Here is a 22,363-nt window from a genome sequence, read left to right as displayed (position 1 = left end):
AACTGATTATAATATTACCCAGTGGCGGCTGTTAAAGTCTGATAAAAAGCTTTTCTCGGTCTAAAACGACATCTTTTCACAGCCCCCTCACCCCACCCCCCTTAACGGAGCGACTAAGCCAAGTAAGCTAAACAATACTGGAGTAAACTTTCTATCAGTCACTCTGGGAAGCAATAAGCTGATTGTGCGTCTGATTTTTCTGGAGCAACACCGGGGGGCTGGGGATGAGTAAGTGCTAAAAAGGGATAACTCACGTCCACCTCAGTCTCCACCTCCCCCAACCCCAGCTTGAGAAACTGTAACGTCGAATAGCATTTCCCATGGGCATAAAGTTCAAGCTGCTTTACCAGTTCCTTTCAGGATCGAACTGCAGCCACAAGACGACCATCCAAAGAATGTAAAAAGGGAGTGTTCGGGGAAAGCGTGCAAGGAAGGCAGAAGCAACCGAATAAACAAAAACAACACCCGCAAGAGTTAGGCACAGCAAAGAGGGAGCCAGGTTCCTCTGGACCAGACCAAGCAGTTCTGATTTCACACCGACCTCCATCAAGAGCACTGGGAGAAGGATCGAACAGGTCCGTCCCTCCCTCCGCCCTGGGAGCAGGCCGGGGGTGGCAAGGTAAGGAGGTGAACGGAGGAACAGACCACAGGTCCCCCCGCCCCCCCCCCGCGGCCCCAAATCCCCAACCCCTGGGGACTAGCGTCTGTCCCGGCAGACATCAAAAGCAGCAGCAGGCTAAACCCTCCACTCTCAACCCATGCCCCCTTTTTGGGTCTCGGCGTAGGGAAGGTGCCCCGGGATCCCTTTGAGCCTTGCTCCAAGAGTGCGCCCCGGGGCCGAGCAGCCCGAGCCGCGGCCGGCAGGAAGCGCCCTTTTCGGGCCGGACCCCAGGCCGAGCCCGTACCTTCCGCAGTACTTTCCGGCAGTTGGTACAGAGCAGGTAGTTGGCGGCGGCCGACGGGCTGCTGCTGCCCCGGTTCATCGTGGCTGCGGGCACCGAGGGCGAGGGCGAGGGCGGGCGGCGGGCTGGGGCCGGGCTGTCACTGCGGCCGCCCGCGCAGCTGAGGGGCCGGACCGTCCCCCAGCCGCCGGCCGCGCTTCAGCCTCAGCGTCCTCCGGGCGGGATGTCGGGATGGGAGGCGACGCCCCGAGAGCGAACGGCTGCCCGAAGCGACCACCGCGGCGGCTACCGAAGCGACGGCGGAGACGGTGGCGGCTGCTCCTCACCGGCCCGTTGTTCCACCCGCCCCCATCCTCCAGACCCCCGCCCCCGCCAGGCTAGGACGAGCAGCCGCCACCGCCGCGCTGCTGCCGCTGCCGCCGCCGCCGCCGCCGCCGCCGCCGCCGCCGCCGCCGCCGCCGCCGCCGCCGCCGCCGCCGCCGCCGCCGCCGCCGCCGCCGCCGCCGCCGCCGCCGCCGCCGCAGCGCCTCAGTGCGGCCCCGCCCCCGCCTCCCCACCACCTTCACCACCTCCACGCTCGGGCACCGCCCCCTCCCGCCAATCGGACCGCTCCAGCCACGCCCCCCGGGCGCTAGCCCACAGCCAATGAGCAACTAGAGCCCGGCTGGGAGCTGCACCGGCCAATCAGAGAGGCCGAAGACGCCTTGAATCTCTGGGCAAGTTAAGTTTGTCTCCGAGGCTCCGAACTGAAGGGAGATGGCGGGTTAGTTAGGTAGTGGGGTGGGTGGGAATACAGTGTGCTGCTCCACCAATAGGAGGAAGAGGGTGTGTCATATGCAAATAACCCCGTGAAGTCCAGCCCCTCCCCTAAGACAAGGCACAGCCCCTGCTCTAGGTCTCTGCAGAAATGGTGAGGGAATGAGATAAATAACTGGGAGCTAGAGCTCGCTAGTGGGTCTAAGACTGAGCTAAATATTTCCTGATTTCTTGAGAAAGAGGATGGGGGTGGGGGGAGCTAAAACGTCCTTACCGTCAGGGCAGTGGTTAGGCTTTCTCTTAACCAAAATCTTAGCTGTAAAGAAGACTGCAATCACGTAGCACTTTGCATCCAAGGATCTCAAAGAACTTTATGCATCATTTATCGTGAGCCCTGTTTTGCAAAAGACCAGTTACCTGAGGCTTCGGCAGCGGGTAGGGGATAGATGTTTAAGTATATTTGCACCAATAATCGAGTTAGAGGGAAGAAAAGACACAAAACCTGTGGGTGAGTGGTTTCCTCCTCCATCTAAAGCCCCTTCTCGCAGTCTCTCAGCAACGAAAATTCCTTTATTTGTCCAACACGAAAAGGCCAAAGAGACAGGGTTGTCTTCCACCCAAAAGTCCTTCTGAGGTAGCTGGTTAGATAAACGCAGAGCATGGAGCTCTGCCTGGGAGCGAAGGTTCAGAGAACAAATTGCCATTTAAAACTGTTGGGCTGGACCTGCCTCTTCCGAAGCTAAAAATGGATTTAGGATTTTGGCGTTCACGCTCTGGGGAGAGAAGGCAGATGTAATTGGGGAAAGCTCAGGCTGGCAGGGTGTGGGGGACAGGCGAGTGGGGGAGCGAGGTCTCCCGAGGAGCTAGCAGCGCGCATGCTAGTCGAATGCTGGTTCCCGACGACGCGAGACGCCCCGAAACCTGCTCCCCAGTGAGAACAAAGGCAGGCTCCGAGCGAGAACCTGATTGGTGCCCGGTCCTCACCGGTGTCCTCCGGACCCCGGAGATAACTTGCTCTGCCCACTGGCGCGGAGCTCCGTGCGCACTGGCGCCCCAGCTCCCCACCCGGCCTTGGCCGGGACCACATAGGACTGTGCGTTATGACATCACCTGTTTTCGCTGTTGAGAACACGATCGGTATTCTCTGCTTCTCTTTTTTTTAAAGGTCTCTGGTGTACGAGGATTTGTGAAGGCCTGCAGTTGGCAGAATGAATCTGTGGAGATGGTTTAAAAGAACGGTTTCACTGGTTTGCATTTCTTTCTTTTCTTCCCTTTCTTTTTAAAAAACTACCCTGGTTTCCTTAGGGATTCAGTGTAGTGTTGTGATGCAAAATCAGAAAGGTACACTTGGAGGAGCTAGCAAGTTTAGCATATCAAAGCTATTAGACCAAATTGTGTGGTTAAACCTGCCAATCTCCTCATTTTTCGACAGCTGCCTCCTCTCTGTCCCTTTTAGAGACCAACAGGCATAAACCAAGCCTACACAAGGAACAAAGGAAATGGAAATCTGCCAGTGTCAGGTTTAAATAGATTAAAATAGACTGGAAAACCCCCAAAGGGTCTAAGTTATGTGGTTGGGTAAATGTGTTGATCCATTTAACTAGTGATAGCTAACGTTCTCTTGGTGCTGTGCAGATTTATAGAGCCTAGAATAGCAATGGCATGGGGAAGGTGTATAACATGCAGTTAGAAGAAACTGTAAAAGCAAGAAGATTCAGCAAAGGGAGAAATTACTACGTACACTTCAACGCAGAGAACCAAGAAATCCAGGGAGAAAGGAAGTCTCAGTTGTCCTAAGAACTGAAACACATAGGTGTCCCCATTTAATGGTAAATATCTTGAGTTATGTTCCTGGCTTGTAAAGCAGATTTTATGTGAATACATTTTAAAGGAAAGGAGAAATTGAAGGATGAAGTGAATTTTTGTGCAGAGACTGAGTTTTCTCAAACAGTATTTTAACTTCAAATTATTTTCTATCATATACTTTTTATATCCTTTCCTTCTATTTAATAGCTAAAATTCTTTCACAGTGCAGTCCTTTAAGTTCTTCCATAACTAAATCTCTCAAGAGGGAGGCCAAGAGAGGCCAGCCCTATACAGTTATACCGTCTAACAAAAATTGCTAAAAGGAGGTTTTAGAGGAATCTCTTCATTGATCCATGGTCATATACATGTATGTGACCAAATGATGGCCCTCTCCACCAAATCCTCCAAACTGTTGTAACATTGTCTATACTGTCATTTATTTGGCAGTCAACCATGTACTGCACTGTAACATTTCTTCTATTGAACCACGGTATATGTGTCTGTGTCCCACCCCTGAAATCTCCAATCCAGTAACTCATTCTCAATACACAATGACCACTCTTTCTTCTGGTTCTCACACCCTCAGTCCCATCATCCTTCTTCTCCCCTCTCACGGTAATGTTCAACTTCTGGACACTTCCTTTCTCTTCCATTCCTCACCTGACCTCCCTTTCTTTCCCAGCTAGCCTGGATACCAGAAGGAGACTGTAACTTAGAGAATAAGTGACTTGCAAATCCTGGATCACATTGTTAGTTAAGAGGGAAGGAAACAAAAGCCCATTCTTTGAACTTTGTACAGAGCAAGGAAAAACTCCGCCCCTTTTGTTGTCTGGTTGATCTAAAACAAGAAAGAACTTTAGGAAAGTAAGATCTGGGTGAAAATTAACAACCAATGTGGAGCACTACTTCTTAATTTTTTAATTACAAAATGAGAATGACACTTCACGAAACATTTCACATCATTTAAAAATAGTTTTTGCTTGTTTTGAACTATTTTTTTTCAATGTGACTTTTTTTTCCTAGTTGTGCATAAAATCACATGGCTTGGATGTACCGTAAATTATTTAACCATTACTCCACTATGGAACATGTAGGTTGTTTCCAGCTTCTCATGATTATAAATAATAATGCTCTGATAAGCTTCCTCATATATAAGTTTCTGGCAGCATCTTTTATTCCTAGATATGGAATTTCTAACCTAAAGGATATGAATATGTTTTAAGGCTTTTGATGCAATTTGCTAAAAGATTTTGTGGAAAGGTTTAACCAATTTGCAACCAACTCACAGTGAATAAGAGCACAGGGGAGAGAATCATTTGAAAGCACAAATCTGATCTGTCATCCTCCTATAGAAGGCCAGTCAATAGTCCACTTAACTCTACTTCGAATGCCCTCCATCTCTTTCTCTTTGAAAGATCTCCTGGTAGAAATAAGCACTTGCCAAAGCATCCAAAGTGCTTTCCTGTAGCTCTTCCTTAGCATCAAGCTCAATACTGAAATGATTGGTTCAAATTCTATGTTCTCATTAGACTGGTGAACCCCTGAAGGGCAGGGATGGACTCCATTCACTTATCCACTCCCAACTCCTAGCTCAACCAACTTGAAGAGAAGTGCTTAAAAAATCTTGGAGAAAATAAGGAGTTTTCACTCTGACTTTCCTCAGTACACCATAAGTTCTTCTAGAACATCTCTTTTGAATCTCTAATAACAGCTACAGGAACTTATAAAAGGATCCCAGTACATATTTGTGAATTGAATGGCTCAAAACAACTATTTGGCAAAGCAGAGAGATTGGATTCGTGTCCTTATCTGTCACCAGTTCCTTCTCTGACATTGTACATAATGATCATAACTGGGACTTGCTATCTCTTTTATAAAATGAAACTTCCTACCACAAACCAAGGGTGTAGGGAGGGAGGGCTGAGGCACATTTTTATGCTCGGTGCTTTCGAAAGAAGATACCCTGTTAGTAACGTGCTGTGACTTTTGGACTTGAAACTGTTTATTTCTCTAGATATTCTCATTCTACTGACCTAAGAACAGGCCCCTTTATAGTTCCTAAATAAGGATTCGATTGAAAAAAATCAATTACTAAAGATATTTTTTAAATTCCATTTCTTGAGACAATAGGTCATTTTCTAACGTTTTGCCTCCTCAGACTTCTTTTTCTTTCCCCTGGGAGCACCCAAAGCCTTTGGATTTCAGGGAAAGTACTGCATTATTTACAAATTTGCAAATATTGTAATTTGTTTTGTGCACAAAGGAATTTGTACTTCACACAATTATAAATTGATTGCTCCCTTTGAGCTGTTAATTAGATTCCTGCGGTCCAAGACCAATACTACTCCAAAGGAGAAATTATGAGGATCTGATCCAAAAAGGCCACTGCTTGAGTGCCCATTCCCATCCCACCCCCTCCATCGCCCACCTCCACTGAGAAAATTATTCTTACTAAAGCTCATTTTTCAAAGAACAAATATTCCACCAACATCCAAATTTTTGTCGGCTTTCTCCTCTAACTTCCTATTTCAGAGTTTCCTGCATTTAACCCCATGTAAAGCAGACTGCAAAGGCGAGCGAGGCCCTCAGACGTGGGTTTGTTGCTATTTGTTTGGCCTGCAAGATGTTAGCCAGCACAGTGCTTTTTAAACATTGAATTACTTTAAATATTTATAATTTAGGATATTTTGCCCCCCACCCCCAACTCTAGATTTCTGGCGTCTCCTGAAAATTTGTCAGATCTGATCACACTGGACTCATACTGCCACATGGCAACCATCTGCTGGAACCCAGTACCTGCTCTTTGGGTTTGGACATGCACTTTCTAGTTTACCAACATCTCTGTCACTCTTTGGGGTTCTATTTTGCCACTTTATTTACATTATCTTCTTGATCCTTGTAAGGATTCGCCACCTCTATAAACTTTCTCCAGCACCTAAATACCTAAATTACTGATCTGCTGACTGTCCCTCTTAACTTTATTATAGAATATGAATTGAAAAGAAACATCATCTCTTGGCTATAGCAAACGTTGAGGAAAGGGGTCAGATGTAAAGATTATCATGATATGTAAATCAACTATACTTCAATAAAAAAATATATTTAAAAAAGGAATATCATGATGGATAGCTAGGTACCCTGACACGTGTGTGTGTGTGTGTGTGTGTGTGTGCATGTGTGTGTACAAAATGGGAAGGACAGTTGTCTAAGAAGGGACTATTATGTCCTTTACACTCTTCACCCCACTCCTTATTCTAAGTCTGCCCGCATCCCCATTCTAATTGTAGCTTTAGGAGAAAGGGACCAAGGGGAATGTGGCAATAGTAGAAGGACCATGAGAGTGTTTCTTCCTAGTCAGGTATGGATTTGAGCACTGACTTTGCCCCTTACTAGATATATGGCCTTGGGCAAGTTACTTACCGTCTTTAGGCTTCAGTTTCCTCATCTGTAAGACCGAGTAATAATGCTACCTCCTCAAAGAGTGATTGTGAAGATTGAATGAGATTAATGCACTGTAGTGTTCAGCAAAGTGACTAGAACTTTGCAAGCCCTCAGAAAATGTTTGCTGCTAGCTGCCACAATACAAAGGATGTTATGTTCTCTACATACTGTGTGACCTTGGTCTAGTTACTTAACTGTTCTATGTCTTGATTTTTGTCATCTGAAAAGAGGATATTGATATTAGCTTAGTCATAGAGTTGTTTTGAAGATTAAATGAGCTATATGTAAAGCACTGTAAAACAATGCCTCGCATATAAGAAATGCTATATAAATATTTACTATTATTATATACAGTGGTCAGGAGATCTTTTTTATTTGTTTCTTTTTTTTCTGTGAAGATCTTTGATTTTCAAGGTACTTCTCAAAAGGTAATGTAGGGTAGTAGAAATAGCAATGGACAGAAAGTCAGAGGATCCAGGGTTTAGTTCAGTAGTGCTGTAAATGATGTGATTTTGGGTCTCAGTTCTCTTATCTATTAAATGTGGAAGGGTGATTAAGTAGGGTCAGGGCCAAATCCAGATTGTAGGAAAATTGAAGCTTATATAATGTGGGGACCTTACTTAATAAAAGAATATAAAACTATGGATGCAAAATTATTTATGAAAGCAAATACTTATTTAAAATCATCAATAGAATCAATAAACTTTAAAAAGTTGAAAATACTATAAACATCACAAAATCCAAATAAATAACAAATCTCTATTAATTAACTACCTGACACAACCCTGTATTACTTTTTTCCCTACATATTTTGGGCAGTATATTTTGATTTCCTCTTCATATGACAACGATTTTTGAAATGTTATCTTCTATGGAGAAAATAGAAAGGTAATTCAATTTTTTTCTCTAGTCTAGTGCCCTAGGATAGTTAGGCATCATGAAACGTCCTCCAACCTACATCTTTGTGATCTGATGCATGTGAATTGGCCCGGTGGGCGATAGAAATATTCCTAGAACCCATTCTTACGTTGGGACAACTCAAAACAGCAACCACACACTGAAATGACTGTGATCTTGCTCTCTCTCTATAACCCACCAAACCCAAGCTAAAGGTGTCTGCATCTTAACTTTCCCTTAGCCAGAATAACAAAAATACACATGGCTTCCCAATTCTTCCAGCATGAAGGAGAGTTTGAAAGAGGTAACTTGAGTGAAAAGAGACTGTGGTCTTTACCAATAATGGTTAAAATAGCTTGCTTTTGAAATTTAATTAAGAATATGACCACGTGAACACATTGCTCTGGCCTCTCCAAGGGCCTTGGAAGGGGCCAGTGCTAGTGATGGACACTAAATTTTAAATTTTATTAAATTTGTGGTTAATCCGTGTCTGAGAATTGCAAAGACCTTTCCAAGCTCTAAAATTCTGTGAATTTGTTTTGTCTTAGGATTTCCATGAGAATCTAGTGCAAGCAGGATTAGTAAGATAGGAGAAGTAGGAGAATTTCTGCAAGTAAGCAGGGAGAAAGTAAAAGGAGCTCTAGTCTCAAAAATCCCCAAAGTTGCCTTGGTATTCCTTTGTTCCCTTATTTCTTCTGTGAGTCTGCTCGTCTCCTTGATAATCTAAATTCACTCTCCCCAGTTCTCAGTATCCTTCTTTCAGATGTAAGGAAACTGAGATAGAGAAATAATTTTATATATTTTAAGGAAAGATCATTGTGAAATATGCCGGCTGTCTGGGTGTTAGAAAAGAAAGTGGGTGAATAAAACAAAAATCCCCATGAGAGTGAAGGAGTTTGGGAGTACGATCCAATTAAGAGCACAGAAGAGTTATAATTTTTAGACTCGGGTATCTTAGATGACATAGTATTCTATTGTGAAGGATTTGCAGGAAATCAACATGTAGAACCAAGGTGGGATTGAAGGGACCTTTAGAAGGAAACAGTCTATACTTCCACTTTCAGACCTTCTGAAAGTGACAATTACATACAGACTTGGAGCATCTTCAGGGATGAGTCTTATTCATCTGAGTATTTCAAGTACTTGGAACCTAAGAGGAGGTGCTTGAAAAACCTTGTTAGATGAAATGGTTGGATGTATTAGAGTTTGTTAACCGGAAAAGGAGTACACATATTTTTACCAAATAAAGTTCCCAAGTTGTCTTAAAACTGTAAAATGATTTTCATGCAAAGGTAAAATTTGCCTTGTTCTCAAGAAGCAACTTTCAACAATTATATAAATGTAACAAACACAGCAATTTCAAAGATAAAATGTTGGCATTCCCACATGAGCTGCAAGCTTGGAATCACAATAGCATCTTGTAAGATTCTGGAAGGCTGCAACTTTGGAAGAGTATACTGTGAAATACATGCTGTACAGATAGTTTTTTATTTGCTCATTTATTTATTGGACCCTCAGCAAGTAGTAAGTCCTGGCGACAAAAAATAACAAAAGATAAGTTTATAATCTAATAGTGAGACTGGGGTATAATCTCTGCATTGGTGTAAAAGATAAATAGAAAATGGAGAATAGAGGGTAAGAGAATTATTAGCAAAGAACTCAGAAAGCTCCTTTGAGCATTTATGCCTGTAACTGGATGCCTTAATCGTAGTGATGGAGACACATGATACAGAATTCTTGCTGTGTCTCCATGCAATTTACAATGTCAACAGGAGGATAGGATTAACCCTTACAAATACTAGAGAACAATACAGAAGAGTATATAATGAGATCACCTTTTAATTCCATGTTCATTACTCAATTCATTCCTGCAGTCACACATTAATTTCCTCAACATATGTCTGTGGAGTACTTACCACGTGCCAGGCTCTTGGCTAGCCATGGAGATAAAGTGATAAACATGAGAGTCAGCGTCTTACAGAACAGATAATCTAGCAGAGAAGATGGACTTCAAACAAGTAATGCCAATATGTAATGAGTATTATAGTAGGGAAAACACAGGAAGGGAACATAGAGCAGGGGAATCTAACCTGGTCCAGGCCTCCCTGAGGAAGTAAAATGGAAACCCAAGTGGCGGGGTGTCCACTGTTTCTGACAGTGACTCCCCCATATTCCAGCCAGTAGGTCCTTTCCATCTGCAACTCTCATCTTGTTGTTTCAATTCTCCTTTTAATATAGTTCCTGTTCCAGTTATAAAACTCCTATGAATCCTGACTTCTTACAGTACAGTAGACAAACTTTTATGCTGGAAGCCATCCTCCTTTCTTTTTCTAAGAGGCACTATCCCTATTTAACTTCTTTTTCCAGATTAAAGAATATCATTTAACATCATTATTTCACACTTGACAGTTCTCACTCAGGCCACCACCATGATGAGTTCCATCCGTGCATGTGCAAGTTAAATGTAGGCACCATTTCTAAGAGGTACATCTATTTTATCTCTCTTAAGACTCTAAAGTATTTGAAGGTAATCCTCATATCTCTAACCTATTTTCTCTAATCCCCACAGCATCCATGGTAATGATACTATAATCATAATAGATATAGTGATAAAAGCAACCACTATCACTTACTGAATGCTTACTATGTACCAGTCATTTTTCAATATCCTATATACATTATCTTACCTAATATTTATAAGATGCCTATGAAATGGTTATTATTATCTCCATTTTTCAAATGATTTATAGGGATTAAAAGTTTGGTCAAAGTCACAGTTATTACAAGACATTTGAGATTTGAACCCAGATTTGCTCGATGCCAGTGTTTATAGTATTATTCAGTCCTGCCTTGGCATCATACATTCAGAATATTGTAAATATTCTTTGAACTAATTCTCTGTGATAGGTTACCAAACTGTGAGGTCCACTGACTTAGATCTCCCAACATCCACCAAATACAGTGTGGGCACCTCCAGTAGTCAGATTCCTACTGAGATCAATGCTATGGGAGTAGGAAAAGAAATACGCATTATTCCCTATTCTAATATTTTATTGCCCACTGGCATGTTACTCTAGAATAAAACTAAATGATCCTGGGATGTGAAAAATTCTTTTGTTGACACTTTAAGTTGAAATGCCAAATGTTTTGATATGTAAGTCTTATGATTCCTAGGCACTTGGTTAGTCATGAAGGTAAAGTGATGGATGTAATGGAGATAAAGTTGAGGGAGAGGGGAGAGGAAAGAAGTTGTCAATGCTCCTCTTACATGCTGTATCAAGGATGATCCGGGTCCATTGTGATTGGTTGAGATTAGCTCCTCTAAGAAAGAAGGTGAATGAACTGGTTTCCACATAATCTGCCAGAGAACTAGAGATATTTATCTCAACCTGTCCCATCCAGATTCTCCTCTAAGGAAACCTTTCTGCTTGTGGCCTCATTCTACACAGTGGTGCTCTATACTGTGTGTTTGCCCCTTGTCTCAGATGAGTGGACCAAGGGGTAGATGCTTGCTGGAAGACAGACATTCTGTGACCTGGCCAGCCATCTGGATGGACTAGCTTAAAATGATGATCTGGGCCGATCAGTTGCCTTTCTGGGAAATTCAGCAATTGGAAACTAAGGCACCAGACCAGCTGGCAGCAGAGTCAGATTGTGAGAGGATGCCATGAACCATATGGACGCTAAAACTATGAAGGGGCAGAAGAGATAGAGAGTAAAGGCTGAGGAAGCTGGTTGGAAAAGAAGCATAGAGACAATGCACAGAAAGAAGGCGAAGACACTAAGACACTTGTATTTAGAAGTGCCTTCGATCCTGGGTGTTTCCAGTTCTGGTCCCTGCCATGTATCCCTGTAACCGCCCGTTCCCCTATCTGAATCTCCTTCCACCACTAATTTTGTGAAGTAACTTGAGTGTGCCTGTTTCTTTCAATCAAAAGAGACTAAAACCATCTTCCTTCCCTTACATGTCAAGCACTTACAAATATGAAGTATTACTCTTAGTTCTCATTAGTAAATGGATGTGAAAAGTCAGACATTCAAAAGAAAGAACTGGAATGCGCTGAGCCAGAAAACCACATTTTGATTTTTGCACATAGAAAATTTTTACGTTTCATTAAGCATACGTTTCATTAAGAAAGGCTGCTCTCAAAACTTTTTAGAACATTTTGTGTTCCCAGTTGGAGAATGGAGATCAGTAATCTATTAGCCGAACTGCTTCTCTCCAAGTTTAATGTCAAAGTGATTCTAATGTGTCTATGTGAGCAACTGCCTGTGAAGAAAACTTTGAGAGACAAAAGGCTTTCTCCCTTTCCACTCTTTATCCTTCATTCAGATCTCATGCCTGCTGGCCCAGTTTAATGATTTTCTAGAGTTTTTGAACCAAAAAGATTTTTTTAAAAAGTAAAAACAGAAGTCAAAGTTAAATGTCCTTGAATGTTTCCAAGAACTAAGTAGTTAGTCAAGAAAAAGATAAAGTGAATAAGGGCAGCTTTGTGTCAGTTGGCAGGTTAAAGATCACTGTGGTGGTCTTTATGAAGTACAAAGGGGACCAGGCATATAAATATGAACAGGTATAAATGCTTTAATTTGACTCAACTTGCCAGGTGAGGAATGTGCCTCAACAAGTGATCTGTTTCCGTAGGGCCAATCACTAGCCTTGGAGGAGCTCAACTCAGCTAACCAGAATAGATCTGGAATATTCTTGGTTTCCATTCCTGTGCCTCACATGCCTTGTCTCTGCAGGAGCCGCTGCTTTTCCTTCCCTTTCTAAGTCTCTCTCTCCCCTCCTTCCTCCCTTCCTTCCCTCTCCCCTTCCCTCTTTCCCTCTTTCTCCTTCTTCCGCCCTCCCTTCCCCCTTCCTCCTCCTCCCTCTCCTTCTTCTTCTTCTTCTCCTTCTTCTCCTTCTTCTTATTCTCCTTCTTCTACTTCTTTTCCTTCTTCTCCTTCTCCTTCTTCTCCTTCTCCTTCTCATTCTTCTCCTTCTTCTCCTCCTTCTCTGCCTCCTACTCCTTCTCCTCCTCCTCCTCCCTCCTCCTCCTCCCTCCTTCTCCTCCTCCTTCTTCTTCTTCTTCTTCTTCTCCTCCTTCTCCTCCTCCTTCTCCCTCTTCTTCTTCTTCTTTCTTCTTCTTCTTCTCCTCCTTCTCCTCCTTCTCCTTTCTCCTTCTTCTCCTTCTCCTTCTTCTTCTTCCCTTTCCCCTTCTCCTTCTCTCTCTCTCTCTCATTTATATTGGGCTTATTCTGAGCTCAGCCACCCTTGAACCCATTCTCTATCTTGTAGGTAAAATAGTTCTTAGGATTTGCTAAGACCTTGGAAAATAAAGGAGGTACTTCACCTGACCAGTGAGGATTGTTTTTGCCACAACTTTGGAAACTTTGTGGATGGGAAATTAAAGGAAGTGGTGCTTCTCCCTGGGCCATACTAGAAGGGTTGTGGTCGTGTTGGACTTGCTGTTGATGCAATAACTCTACAGTTATTTCTGTATACTCAAGGCCTGTCGCTTTTCATTTTCTGTTTCTTCAAGAAGACATGAACATCTAGAGAGTCACATGTCTATGGGGAATTGGAATGCTGAGGAATGGAAACAAATGGAAATATATTACACAAGTGGAACTTCAGCTGTGACCTGAAATGTATTACCTAAGAACTCTGTACAGGTGAAATTTTTTCTATCTCGGTATTGTATAATCAAGTTGCTGTTCAAAAACTCTTCAAATTTCATTTTTTAGTACTTACTTTGTAGGGTTTTTTGAGGATTAAATGAAAAAATTTCTGTAAAGTGCATAGAACAGTGTTCCTCCTATTATGAGCACTCAATAAATGTTAGTTATTATTATTTTTTAAATTTTTCATACAACAATAATATATTTGTTCAGTAGCAATTGAAATTTACTTGAATTTTAATATTTTGGGTTCCCTGATGCCATTTACCACTGTTTGTTTTGATTTAAAAGGGCCTCAAGTACTTGATAACATGCAAGGTTGATCATCAAAGCATCTTTATTGCACTTGTGTTCACAAAGTACATTTTGGTCTTCTTTTAGTTAGTCTGTTCAATCACATTACAAGATAGAGAATTCTGTGTCAGAGAGCCTGTGGGAAAATGAAGAACCTAAGTGTCTGGAGAAATTAAATGACCACAATGTAACCCCCATTGTAACCTCTCTCTAGATGAAGATGAAGAAGGACCATCTTCTCTGGGACTTGGGCTCTCACGCGTATTAGGTGAGTGTATGCGTCCACACGCATGGATATATGCCTTTATGTGTCCTGCTCTCAACAAATTCTTTTTTTTTTTGGCCGTGCCTCACAGCTTGCAGGATCTTAGTTCTTCGTAGTTCCTCGACCAGGGATTGAACTGGAGCCCCCTGCTTTTGGAAGCGCAGTGGAGTCCTAACCACTGGACTGCCAGGGAATTCCCAACAAATTCTTTTTTGCTAAGCTAGAGATAGTGAGTCATAATCATTCCTTGGTTTTTTTTTTTTAATTAATTATTTATTTATTTTTGGCTTTGTTGGGTCTTCATTGCTGCACACGGGCTTTCTCCAGTTGTGTCGAGCAGGGGCTATTCTTCGTTCCGGTGTGTGGGTCTCTTCCTAATTGCAGTGGCTTCTCTTGTGGAGCACAGGCTCTAGGTGCACAGGCTTCAGTAGTTGCAGCGCGTGGGCTCAGTAGTTGTGGCACACGTGCTTAGTTGCTCCATGGCATGTGGGATCTTCCCGGTCCAGGGATCGAATCCATGTCACCTGCACTGGCAGGAGGATTTTTAATCACTGCACCACCAGGGAAGTCCCATTCCTTAAGCTTTTAACTGAAGAACTGCAGTTTGCCAGTTAATGAACGGGACGTATTAACCCATTTAAGAGCTGGAGTCCTAAGATAGAGTGCGTTGGCTCTTGCCATCAAGAGCTTTGCCTACTAGCTAATAGCTGATGATTCTCAGTTTTACTCTACAGGAGGTAACTATCTTTAGGGAGATGGACAAAATCACAAAAGATAATATACCTCATGTATTCTGTATGACTCTAGAAGAACTTAACCATACTATAAATAGGTCTTTTTTTTTTTTTTTTTTAAATATAGGTCTGGGCTGAGAGGGTCTTCTGGGAGGTGTAATGGGCAGGATATATAAAGCATGGACCAAGCCATGGATTCTTTCCTCTTTGCCTTTTACAATTGCCCTCTGTTTATAGAAACCTATTTATGAGTCTGCCCTGGTCATCAGGGAAAATGCCTTATTTATTTCATGATTGTTTACAAAACCAAGGGCCCAGGACACAGGATATTTATACTGTTGTCTATCATAGCATTCACTGGAAGAAGAGATAAGCGATTCATCTGACAAAAATATTGTGGCTTGAAGATTCTGAGTGCACGAGAAAGAAGTCACTGCATTACCACGTCATGAGACAATGATTTTGTTCTCTTGAACAAATGATGTAACTCATTTAGGTTGATTTCGCCTTCCTCAGATGTCATGAACATAATTTTTGCTTTTTCACTATAGTTCTTAGTTGCTTGTGCAGTGACATCTCAGGTAAAAAGGGCCTGAAGCAAAGTCTGAGTTGGATCCTCCTGACAACATCAATAAGATTTTCTCCCCTTTTTCAAAGAACTAAGGAGTAGATTTAGCCAGACGAGGATAAGGTTCTAGATGTGGAGGGTAACAAGGAGCGGTAAGATTTTTCTAGGTGGAAAAAGCAAAGGGAAGGCAGATGCTTGGGTGTGTCGGTGGCCTAATTTCTGTAGCCCTGGAGCTGCCCAAAGTATCTTCAGAGTGAAGACCAGCCATCTGAGCCCCAAGACAGGACAACGACCTGGGGGTGAAGAGCGGCTCTAGCTCCACCTGCCAGCTCCGCGCCCCCTCAGCTTGGTTCTATTTGCTCTTTATCTTCGGGGCTTCATTGACATCATTCTACCCTATTTCAGAGTGAGATTAGGTGGCTTCCTCAGAGCCCATGGGTCCCAGTGACATGTTAGCTACACCAACTTCGTGTCACCTCTGCTTCTCCAGAAGCAGATTCAACAAGATCACATGATTTTTCAGAGCCTTTTAATGTCTCTTGCCTTTGGCATGTCACTTATCTGACCTACTTCCAACTTTTCATGTTCCAATCTCCCATCCCTTTTATTTCATCTGACTCTTTCCCGTATCATCAGCCCTACTTTCTGCTCCCTTCTCACTAGAGCAAACTGCCAACCCCAGTACCTTTGCTCTCTTGTTCACATTCCCCTCAAAAGTCACCCAAAGTTTCCAGGAAGCAAAGGAGAAGAGCTTAAACTATTTTTGCAGTGGAAAGCCTAGAGACGACTTACCCAAGCATGGCCTATTTGCTGCTTGATGTAGTTCATGCTCTGGCCAGGGGGAAGGGATGGTGGGATTTTGCCCAGGCACGCTTTGGCCATTCTGTGTTTTGTGCTGCCCGTGCTGAGTCAGCTATTGTTGAAACAAATGAAGGTAAGTATCCTTGAGGAACAGTGATGGAGGCGTGGGTGACATTCATGTAGATAATAACCTTTCAGGTTAGCTCTGGTCCTGCCCACGAACAGAATCTCAACCCCAGCCAAATCCTTCCAAAAGCAAAGATCATGTTCGTTGTAGACTGTAGGCTCCCTGAGGGCACACATCTCTGTCTGAGTTCTTTTCATTCATGCATCCCAGGTGCACAGAACGGAGCCTGTCCCATTGTAGGTGCCCGATAAGTCTGTTAATTTGAATTCCCGCCCGATGGAATTGTTACTTTAGTACCGCATTTCAGCAAGGCTCTTCTCCACCAAATAGCACAATATCAAACAGGTATAGCAGAGTCGATTTTAATATGCTAATTAATATACACAAGGGAAAAAAAAGATCGTTGTAAATACCATGGGCTTTGAATGAACGTGAGCTTCTGAGGGCTGTAAATGTATTTCAGAGAACAGGACTAAGAATGGAGTAGAAATATACTAAATTTTAAGAAGCATCTTGAACATGAAGGATAGCTGATAAAGAGAAAATTAAGCTTTTTAATTATAGAAATGTGAAATTGATAAAGAATTCCCTGTTTATCTGAAACACCAAGTTTTCCTAGGACCTTAATATTATTATTCCTAAAAAGCAGGAGTCAAGGGGGCTTTAGACTAGATGAAATTCCCTCCAATTCTAAAAAGTTGAGACTACAATTATAAATCATCAAAAAATATAAAAAACAAACAAAACTGACGTCTTTAGTCTCTCTTTTGGGAATGAGTGTAGCCCTAGAACAAAAAATCTTAACCTGAAGTGTAGGGTTGTACTTCCTTGTATATCTGAGTTCCCTAAAACCGTGCATACAAATTTTATATATGTGCATTTTTTCCCCTGAGGAACAAGGATCCATAGTTTTCATCAAATTCCCAAGGTAGTTTGAGACCCCAAAACCTTACAAGCCACTGGATTATAACATTTTAGATTGTCTCCTTATAAGGCTTGAAATAACACTTTCTATGTGTCAGGCATTATGCTGAAACACTTTATATGTCTTACCTCATTTAACCGTAACTTCACAAGACTGCTGCTTTTCTGAGAAGTTAACTTTCTCAAAGTCTTACAGCTGATAACTGGTGAAGCTGGGACACCCACCCAGGCTGAACCAGAATGCCATGCTTTTATTCATTACATAGAACTACCTTCTTTTTGGGAGACAGACATTTTCCCCAAACCAGAGCCTTTTCAGTCTTAGCCATTACTTTCCCTGTAATTCATCTTTTATATTTATTTAAGAACTGCTTTCTAAGCACCCTAAACCCTTTATACGCCCAGGGAGCATTCCTCTGTGGAGCTAGCTTTCTAAAGCACTGAAGCAACTCTCTCCAGACCACTCATCTCCGTTCTGTTCTTTTCCATTGTACAACCAGGCTGCAGTAAGCGTAATTTTGTCTTAACTCTCTATTCTAAACTCAGGTCTGGCCACGTGGCACTGATGGACAACCCATACATTTGGAGAGACTCCAAGAAATCCATCCCAAGCACTGAATGGTCCTGGCCCTGTTCCAGAATTTCACTAACCTTCCACAAATTGTGATTCCAGACACGTTCTTACCTTGGCCCCCAGGATAATGGGAGCCACAAAAGAGACAGAAATTAAAATGTCAGCCCAGCTGGGCCCACAGCAATTACAATGGAACCCATTGCCTCTTCGATCACCTGAGTGCACCACATCTGTGCCTCCTGCAGAAGGGACAGCAAAAGAATCCAGAGCAGTTATTTTAGATGTCTCTTTAACTCAGTGTTAACACAGTTGCTACTTAACAACAGCAACTAAGATTTTCATAAGCGACAGGAAAATTTTTAAAAGCAAGGTGAGAAGCAGAGATCAGAATTCTGATGAGCTTTGTAATTCAGCAACCACTGCCATCACTCAAAACCTAAATAACCTGAAATATATGATCAAGGCTGGAGCGGCAAGTAAAAGAAAATGTCGTTATTCTCTGCCTGAGAAAAGGGTATCACCCAAACCTTTTCACCTACTGCAGATTCTGAAAGACGAGTAGTATGCCATGTCACTATGGACAGAGAAAAGGATGTCCACAGCCAAGGTGACATCTGAGAGGTCATATAGTTTGTGGGATCATGATAGAAGTTCAAAACATCCATCTGAGAAAAATAAGTGAAACTGATGACTGAGTGGGAAGTATGGGTGGCACAAGGGATTAAATGGTGTGGGAATCAAGACATTGCTAATCTCCTCGCTTCCTCCTTTTTTTATTCTTTATAGACCCAGCCACTGATAGGAGCTGCCGATTTCATGTGAAGTGATCAGTTGCTTTTTGTGCTCTGAAGGTGCTGATTTCCAACGACTGCAATGTTACATCCATGAGTTCTTCCAGCTTTGAAACTGAGCGCTCTAAGCAAGAAGATCCCTTTTCTTCTGCTGCTATGCCGGGGAAACGTTGAGATTACTTCAGCCAAAATAACATTTCTGCCAGCCGACATCCTAACTCAGAGAGGCAGCTAGTCGTGCTAACAAAGAAAACGATGTTTGGTCATAAAGGAGTGTGATGAAACTTTCGCTTTATCTTTTTCTATCTCAATACCACAATACGGAGACGAGTTATTTTCTTAAAGTACTTGTCACCTGCTTTGTGATTGTCATTTTACTTGGCTGCCTTCTCTGCGAGATTATAGGCTTCATGAGGACAGTTTTCCTCCTCATTGTATCCTCAATACAGTAACAACGTTTTTTTTTGAAGAAATGAATAAAGAAAGTCAACTCAGAAAAAGTCTTCTAGTCTATGTTATAGGAATAGTGAAATCTTTTTAGGTTAGTAAAATGTGGGTTGAATTGCTCAGGAATTTTTAATAACCAGTGTTTGTCAGCTGAAAGTATATTATGGGAAAATGTAATACTGAATGCAGTTATAAGTTCTGGAATAGGGACAAGTGTTCAGGCCACGGTGGCTAAGTGCTGTTTTTGTCCTCCAGCTTTTATTTTTACTTCGGGTAACTCTCAGCCAGTGTTAGTCTAGGAAATTGCCCCCTCCTTCACCCTCAGTCCCATCTTATTCTCCTCCCCCAGGTACACTGGGTCCTACCCTTGTAGGTGATCCTGTGTGTACCAGAGAACCGTCTTCCGGGGCCACTGGGCTTTGTTCAGCCACAGTTCCAGCTGGTCCTGTCAGAGGAGCATGTCCTTTCTTTGCTTTGGGGAGAAGTGAGCTGGAGCTGTGTGTGGAGTCTCTACACTGAAGCCAACAGAGGAGAAAGTGGGGAGTGGGGAGATAAAGGGAAAGAGGGCAGGAGAGAGAGGGTCCTGAGGACATACATCATTAGAGACAATAAATCACCCACAACGTAACTTTTTTCTGTCATTTGCCACAAAAATAACTCTAACTGGTCCAGAGAATGTGTTGTGTTACTTTGTTTTTGTCTTTGTAAAAGAAAGAAATCATTTAGGTGGCTCCTAGAGGAAGTGCGGTTTGGTACATCTTGGTCTTGTTAGGAAATTCATTATTTTAATGGACCGAAATCTCTGCCTTAGATAGAATGTTGGAGCTTCGGGAGCTCCAGGTAACTCAGGATGCGTGTGTGCTCTCTTCTACCTGACAGCTCCATATGAAGAGAGCTATTATGACTCATTTGTTCATCCGTTCAATAAATATTGAGCACCTACAATGTGCAGGCACATCTTTTCTTCAGGATTTACGTTTAGACTGTTCTTTGAACTGTTTCTCGTGTCACGGGGATTCTGGACCAGTACTGGTGTTCCCTCCTTAGGAGGACTCCACTGTGTCAAACATCACCTTTAAAATATGGCATCTGGAGCAAAGCATGATAACATCCATTCATATGTGTTAAACATGACTTAAGTGTCCCATGTGCCAGGTGTAAGGGTAACACGGATGAATGAGACAGGTTTGTGCTCAGAGGACTCACTGCCCAGAAGGAGGAGGCTGCTCTGTAAATAAGATAGTCCAGCATAGACAGCTACAGTGAAACCCAAATTGTAATAGGGAAGAACAAATTACTTTAACCTTCGTATTCTGTTGCTTTTGCTACAAGTTAATGACTAAAGGGATGTTGCCTATAGCTTAAGGTATACATAATAGCTCATCTCTGAGAACCCTGCCTCCCATATAATGAGCGTTAAGCTAAAATGCCTTTGTTTAGCCCACAGGAAACCTCCTGACCAGGCCCACCTGTAAATGGCTACAGGAAAAAAGAAATTAACACATCCTGGAACCAGGACTTTACCCCCTCTCCTTTTAGTATTAAGGAAGCCTGAATTTAACTCAGGGAAGATGGTTCTTTGGGACACTAGTCCACCATCTTCTCGGCCTGCTGGCTTTCCAAATAAAGTCCCTACTCCTTGCCCCAACAAATTGTCTCTCAATTTATTGACCTGTCATGTGGTGAGCAGTACGAGCTTGGACTTGGTAAGAAAATGAGGGAGCTGCCAGTTCTCCTTGGAGAGGGGAATCCTTGGAAATGCTTCCTACCAAGGGGAGGTAATTCAGAGTATGAGTGTGGACTTCTGACAGGCAGATGGAGCTGGGGGAGGGTATTTCTGGGAGAGTCAGCAGCCTGAGCAAAGGTAGGGAGGAATGAAACCGCCTAGTGAGTCCATGGAACTGCAAAGGCCTCGATAGGTCAGGAGTGTGGGATATGAGATTGGGGTACAAAAGAGGTAAGATCAGAAAGGTAGGCAGGGTAGAGCCTTGAATGCCATACTGAGGAGCTTAGACTTTTTTCCTACAAGGTGACAGGAAATCTCTAAAGTTTTTAAAGAAGAGGGACAACATGACGGGTTTACATATTAGAAAGACACTTTGAAGGTGTAAGACCCAGGCGTTGGACCTCTAGGAAACTGAGGCAGGAAGAACAGCTGGGAGATAAGATCATCTGGATAAGGGATGCAAAAGGATTCCATTAAGGCAATAGCTGTAAGGATGGAAAGAAGGGGATGGATTAAAGGCAGTGAGGACACAGGGACAAGCTGTGCTGTAAGACTTGGCTACTCAAAGTGATTCAGAGGACCCGTAGCATCAGCATCACTTGGAAGAAAAGCAGGTTCTCGGTCCCCACCCCAGACCTACTGGATCAGAATCCGCAGCTTAACAAGATCTGCCAGGTCATTCATTCATTCATAGGCACATTAAAGCTTGAGAAATACTGCTCTTGGTACCTGAGATTTAGTGGTGAAGACACAAGACAGCTGAGGTCTGCACCATCATGGAGTTCACACTTTTGCATGGGAGGCAGATCTGAAACAAGAATTCCATGGTCAGCATTGGATGATGATGGTGATAAGCGCTAGAAAGGGGACATATCAGGAACTTGGACATGCCCAGGGCTGGGGGCTCAGGGGAGGTTTCCCTGCATAGGTTACAGTGAAAAGCCAGGGTGAACCAGGAGAAGCAAGTGGAACACATGTATATATGTATGAGGGGGTGGGGTGGAATCTCCCATCAGAGACCAGGCTGGAAGGGCCACTGGGGCCTTGGAGGAATCAAAAGTGCTGGAGCAGCGTGTGAGGATAGAGGAAGGTCCTGTGAGGTGGGGCTGGAGGTCAGGTGGGAGATGGGGTCAACTCGTCAATCATGCAGAGGATTCTGATTTTTATTGCAAGAAGAAACTAGGAGGAGAAAGCCCAGAGCGGTATCAGGAAGGTGGTACATAGGGGGAGAGCTGATAGTCTTTCCTGATGGTTCTGACCAAAGTCCATTCGTTCGTGGAGTCTACTACTTTGGGTTCTTTAGTTTTGACTCCATTTAAGAAAGTTTTATGGAGCTCACACTCTGTATTAGGTCCTATGCAAGGCAAGGGAGGGGTATTCAATATTTAAGATGTGATTCCTGCCCTCAAGGATACCATAGTTTAGTAATGATGTTTTGCTTTGTTAGAGAAGCTTACAGTCAGACCAAGAAGAACTTCCAGTTAATCATTCCCTAAGTCTTCCCACATAGGCTGCTTCTGAGCCAGTTTTCCCTCTTTCTGTTCTTATGTATACTTTTATACAAAATTTCACATTTTTTCTTGGTTTCAGGCCATCCTCCCAACCTGCGATATCTTTTTGAATCTTGCTTTGGTCATCAATTTTCTAGC

General features: G+C 43.0%; 1 protein-coding gene and 1 long non-coding RNA gene across 14 annotated transcripts in view; one reads left to right on the top strand and one right to left on the bottom strand.

Annotated features, from left to right (window-relative positions):
* The window catches only part of SESN3 (sestrin 3), a 74,401-nt gene extending 73,146 nt beyond the window's left edge, over positions 1 to 1,255 (bottom strand). The window contains exon 1 of one of the 2 annotated variants that reach the window (XM_033862123.2): positions 906 to 1,255. In XM_033862123.2, the coding sequence (XP_033718014.1) occupies positions 906 to 983 (78 nt within the window). In that variant the 5' untranslated portion in view covers positions 984 to 1,255. The remainder of the gene's footprint in view (positions 1 to 905) is intronic. The other variant, XM_033862124.2, reaches the window with a different exon arrangement.
* LOC109548058 (uncharacterized) lies at positions 187 to 18,743 on the top strand. 12 transcript variants are annotated; one of them, XR_012333361.1, is made up of 7 exons: positions 187 to 619; positions 1,262 to 2,166; positions 2,824 to 2,905; positions 3,294 to 3,487; positions 13,325 to 13,457; positions 13,972 to 14,025; positions 18,537 to 18,743. It is a non-coding gene; the product is annotated as an uncharacterized lncRNA (long non-coding RNA). The 12 variants fall into 12 exon arrangements; XR_012333355.1 differs by lacking the exon at positions 3,294 to 3,487 and having other exon boundaries at positions 188 to 619; XR_012333360.1 differs by having other exon boundaries at positions 188 to 619; positions 1,262 to 2,905; positions 13,328 to 13,457.
* The last annotated feature ends 3,620 nt before the right edge of the window (positions 18,744 to 22,363 follow it).

Source organism: Tursiops truncatus, chromosome 8, assembly GCF_011762595.2.
Source record: "Tursiops truncatus isolate mTurTru1 chromosome 8, mTurTru1.mat.Y, whole genome shotgun sequence".
In the NCBI taxonomy this organism is placed as follows: domain Eukaryota; kingdom Metazoa; phylum Chordata; class Mammalia; order Artiodactyla; family Delphinidae; genus Tursiops; species Tursiops truncatus.
The sequence above is the reverse complement of the archived record's forward strand: the minus strand, read 5'-3'. Positions and strand labels throughout refer to the sequence as shown.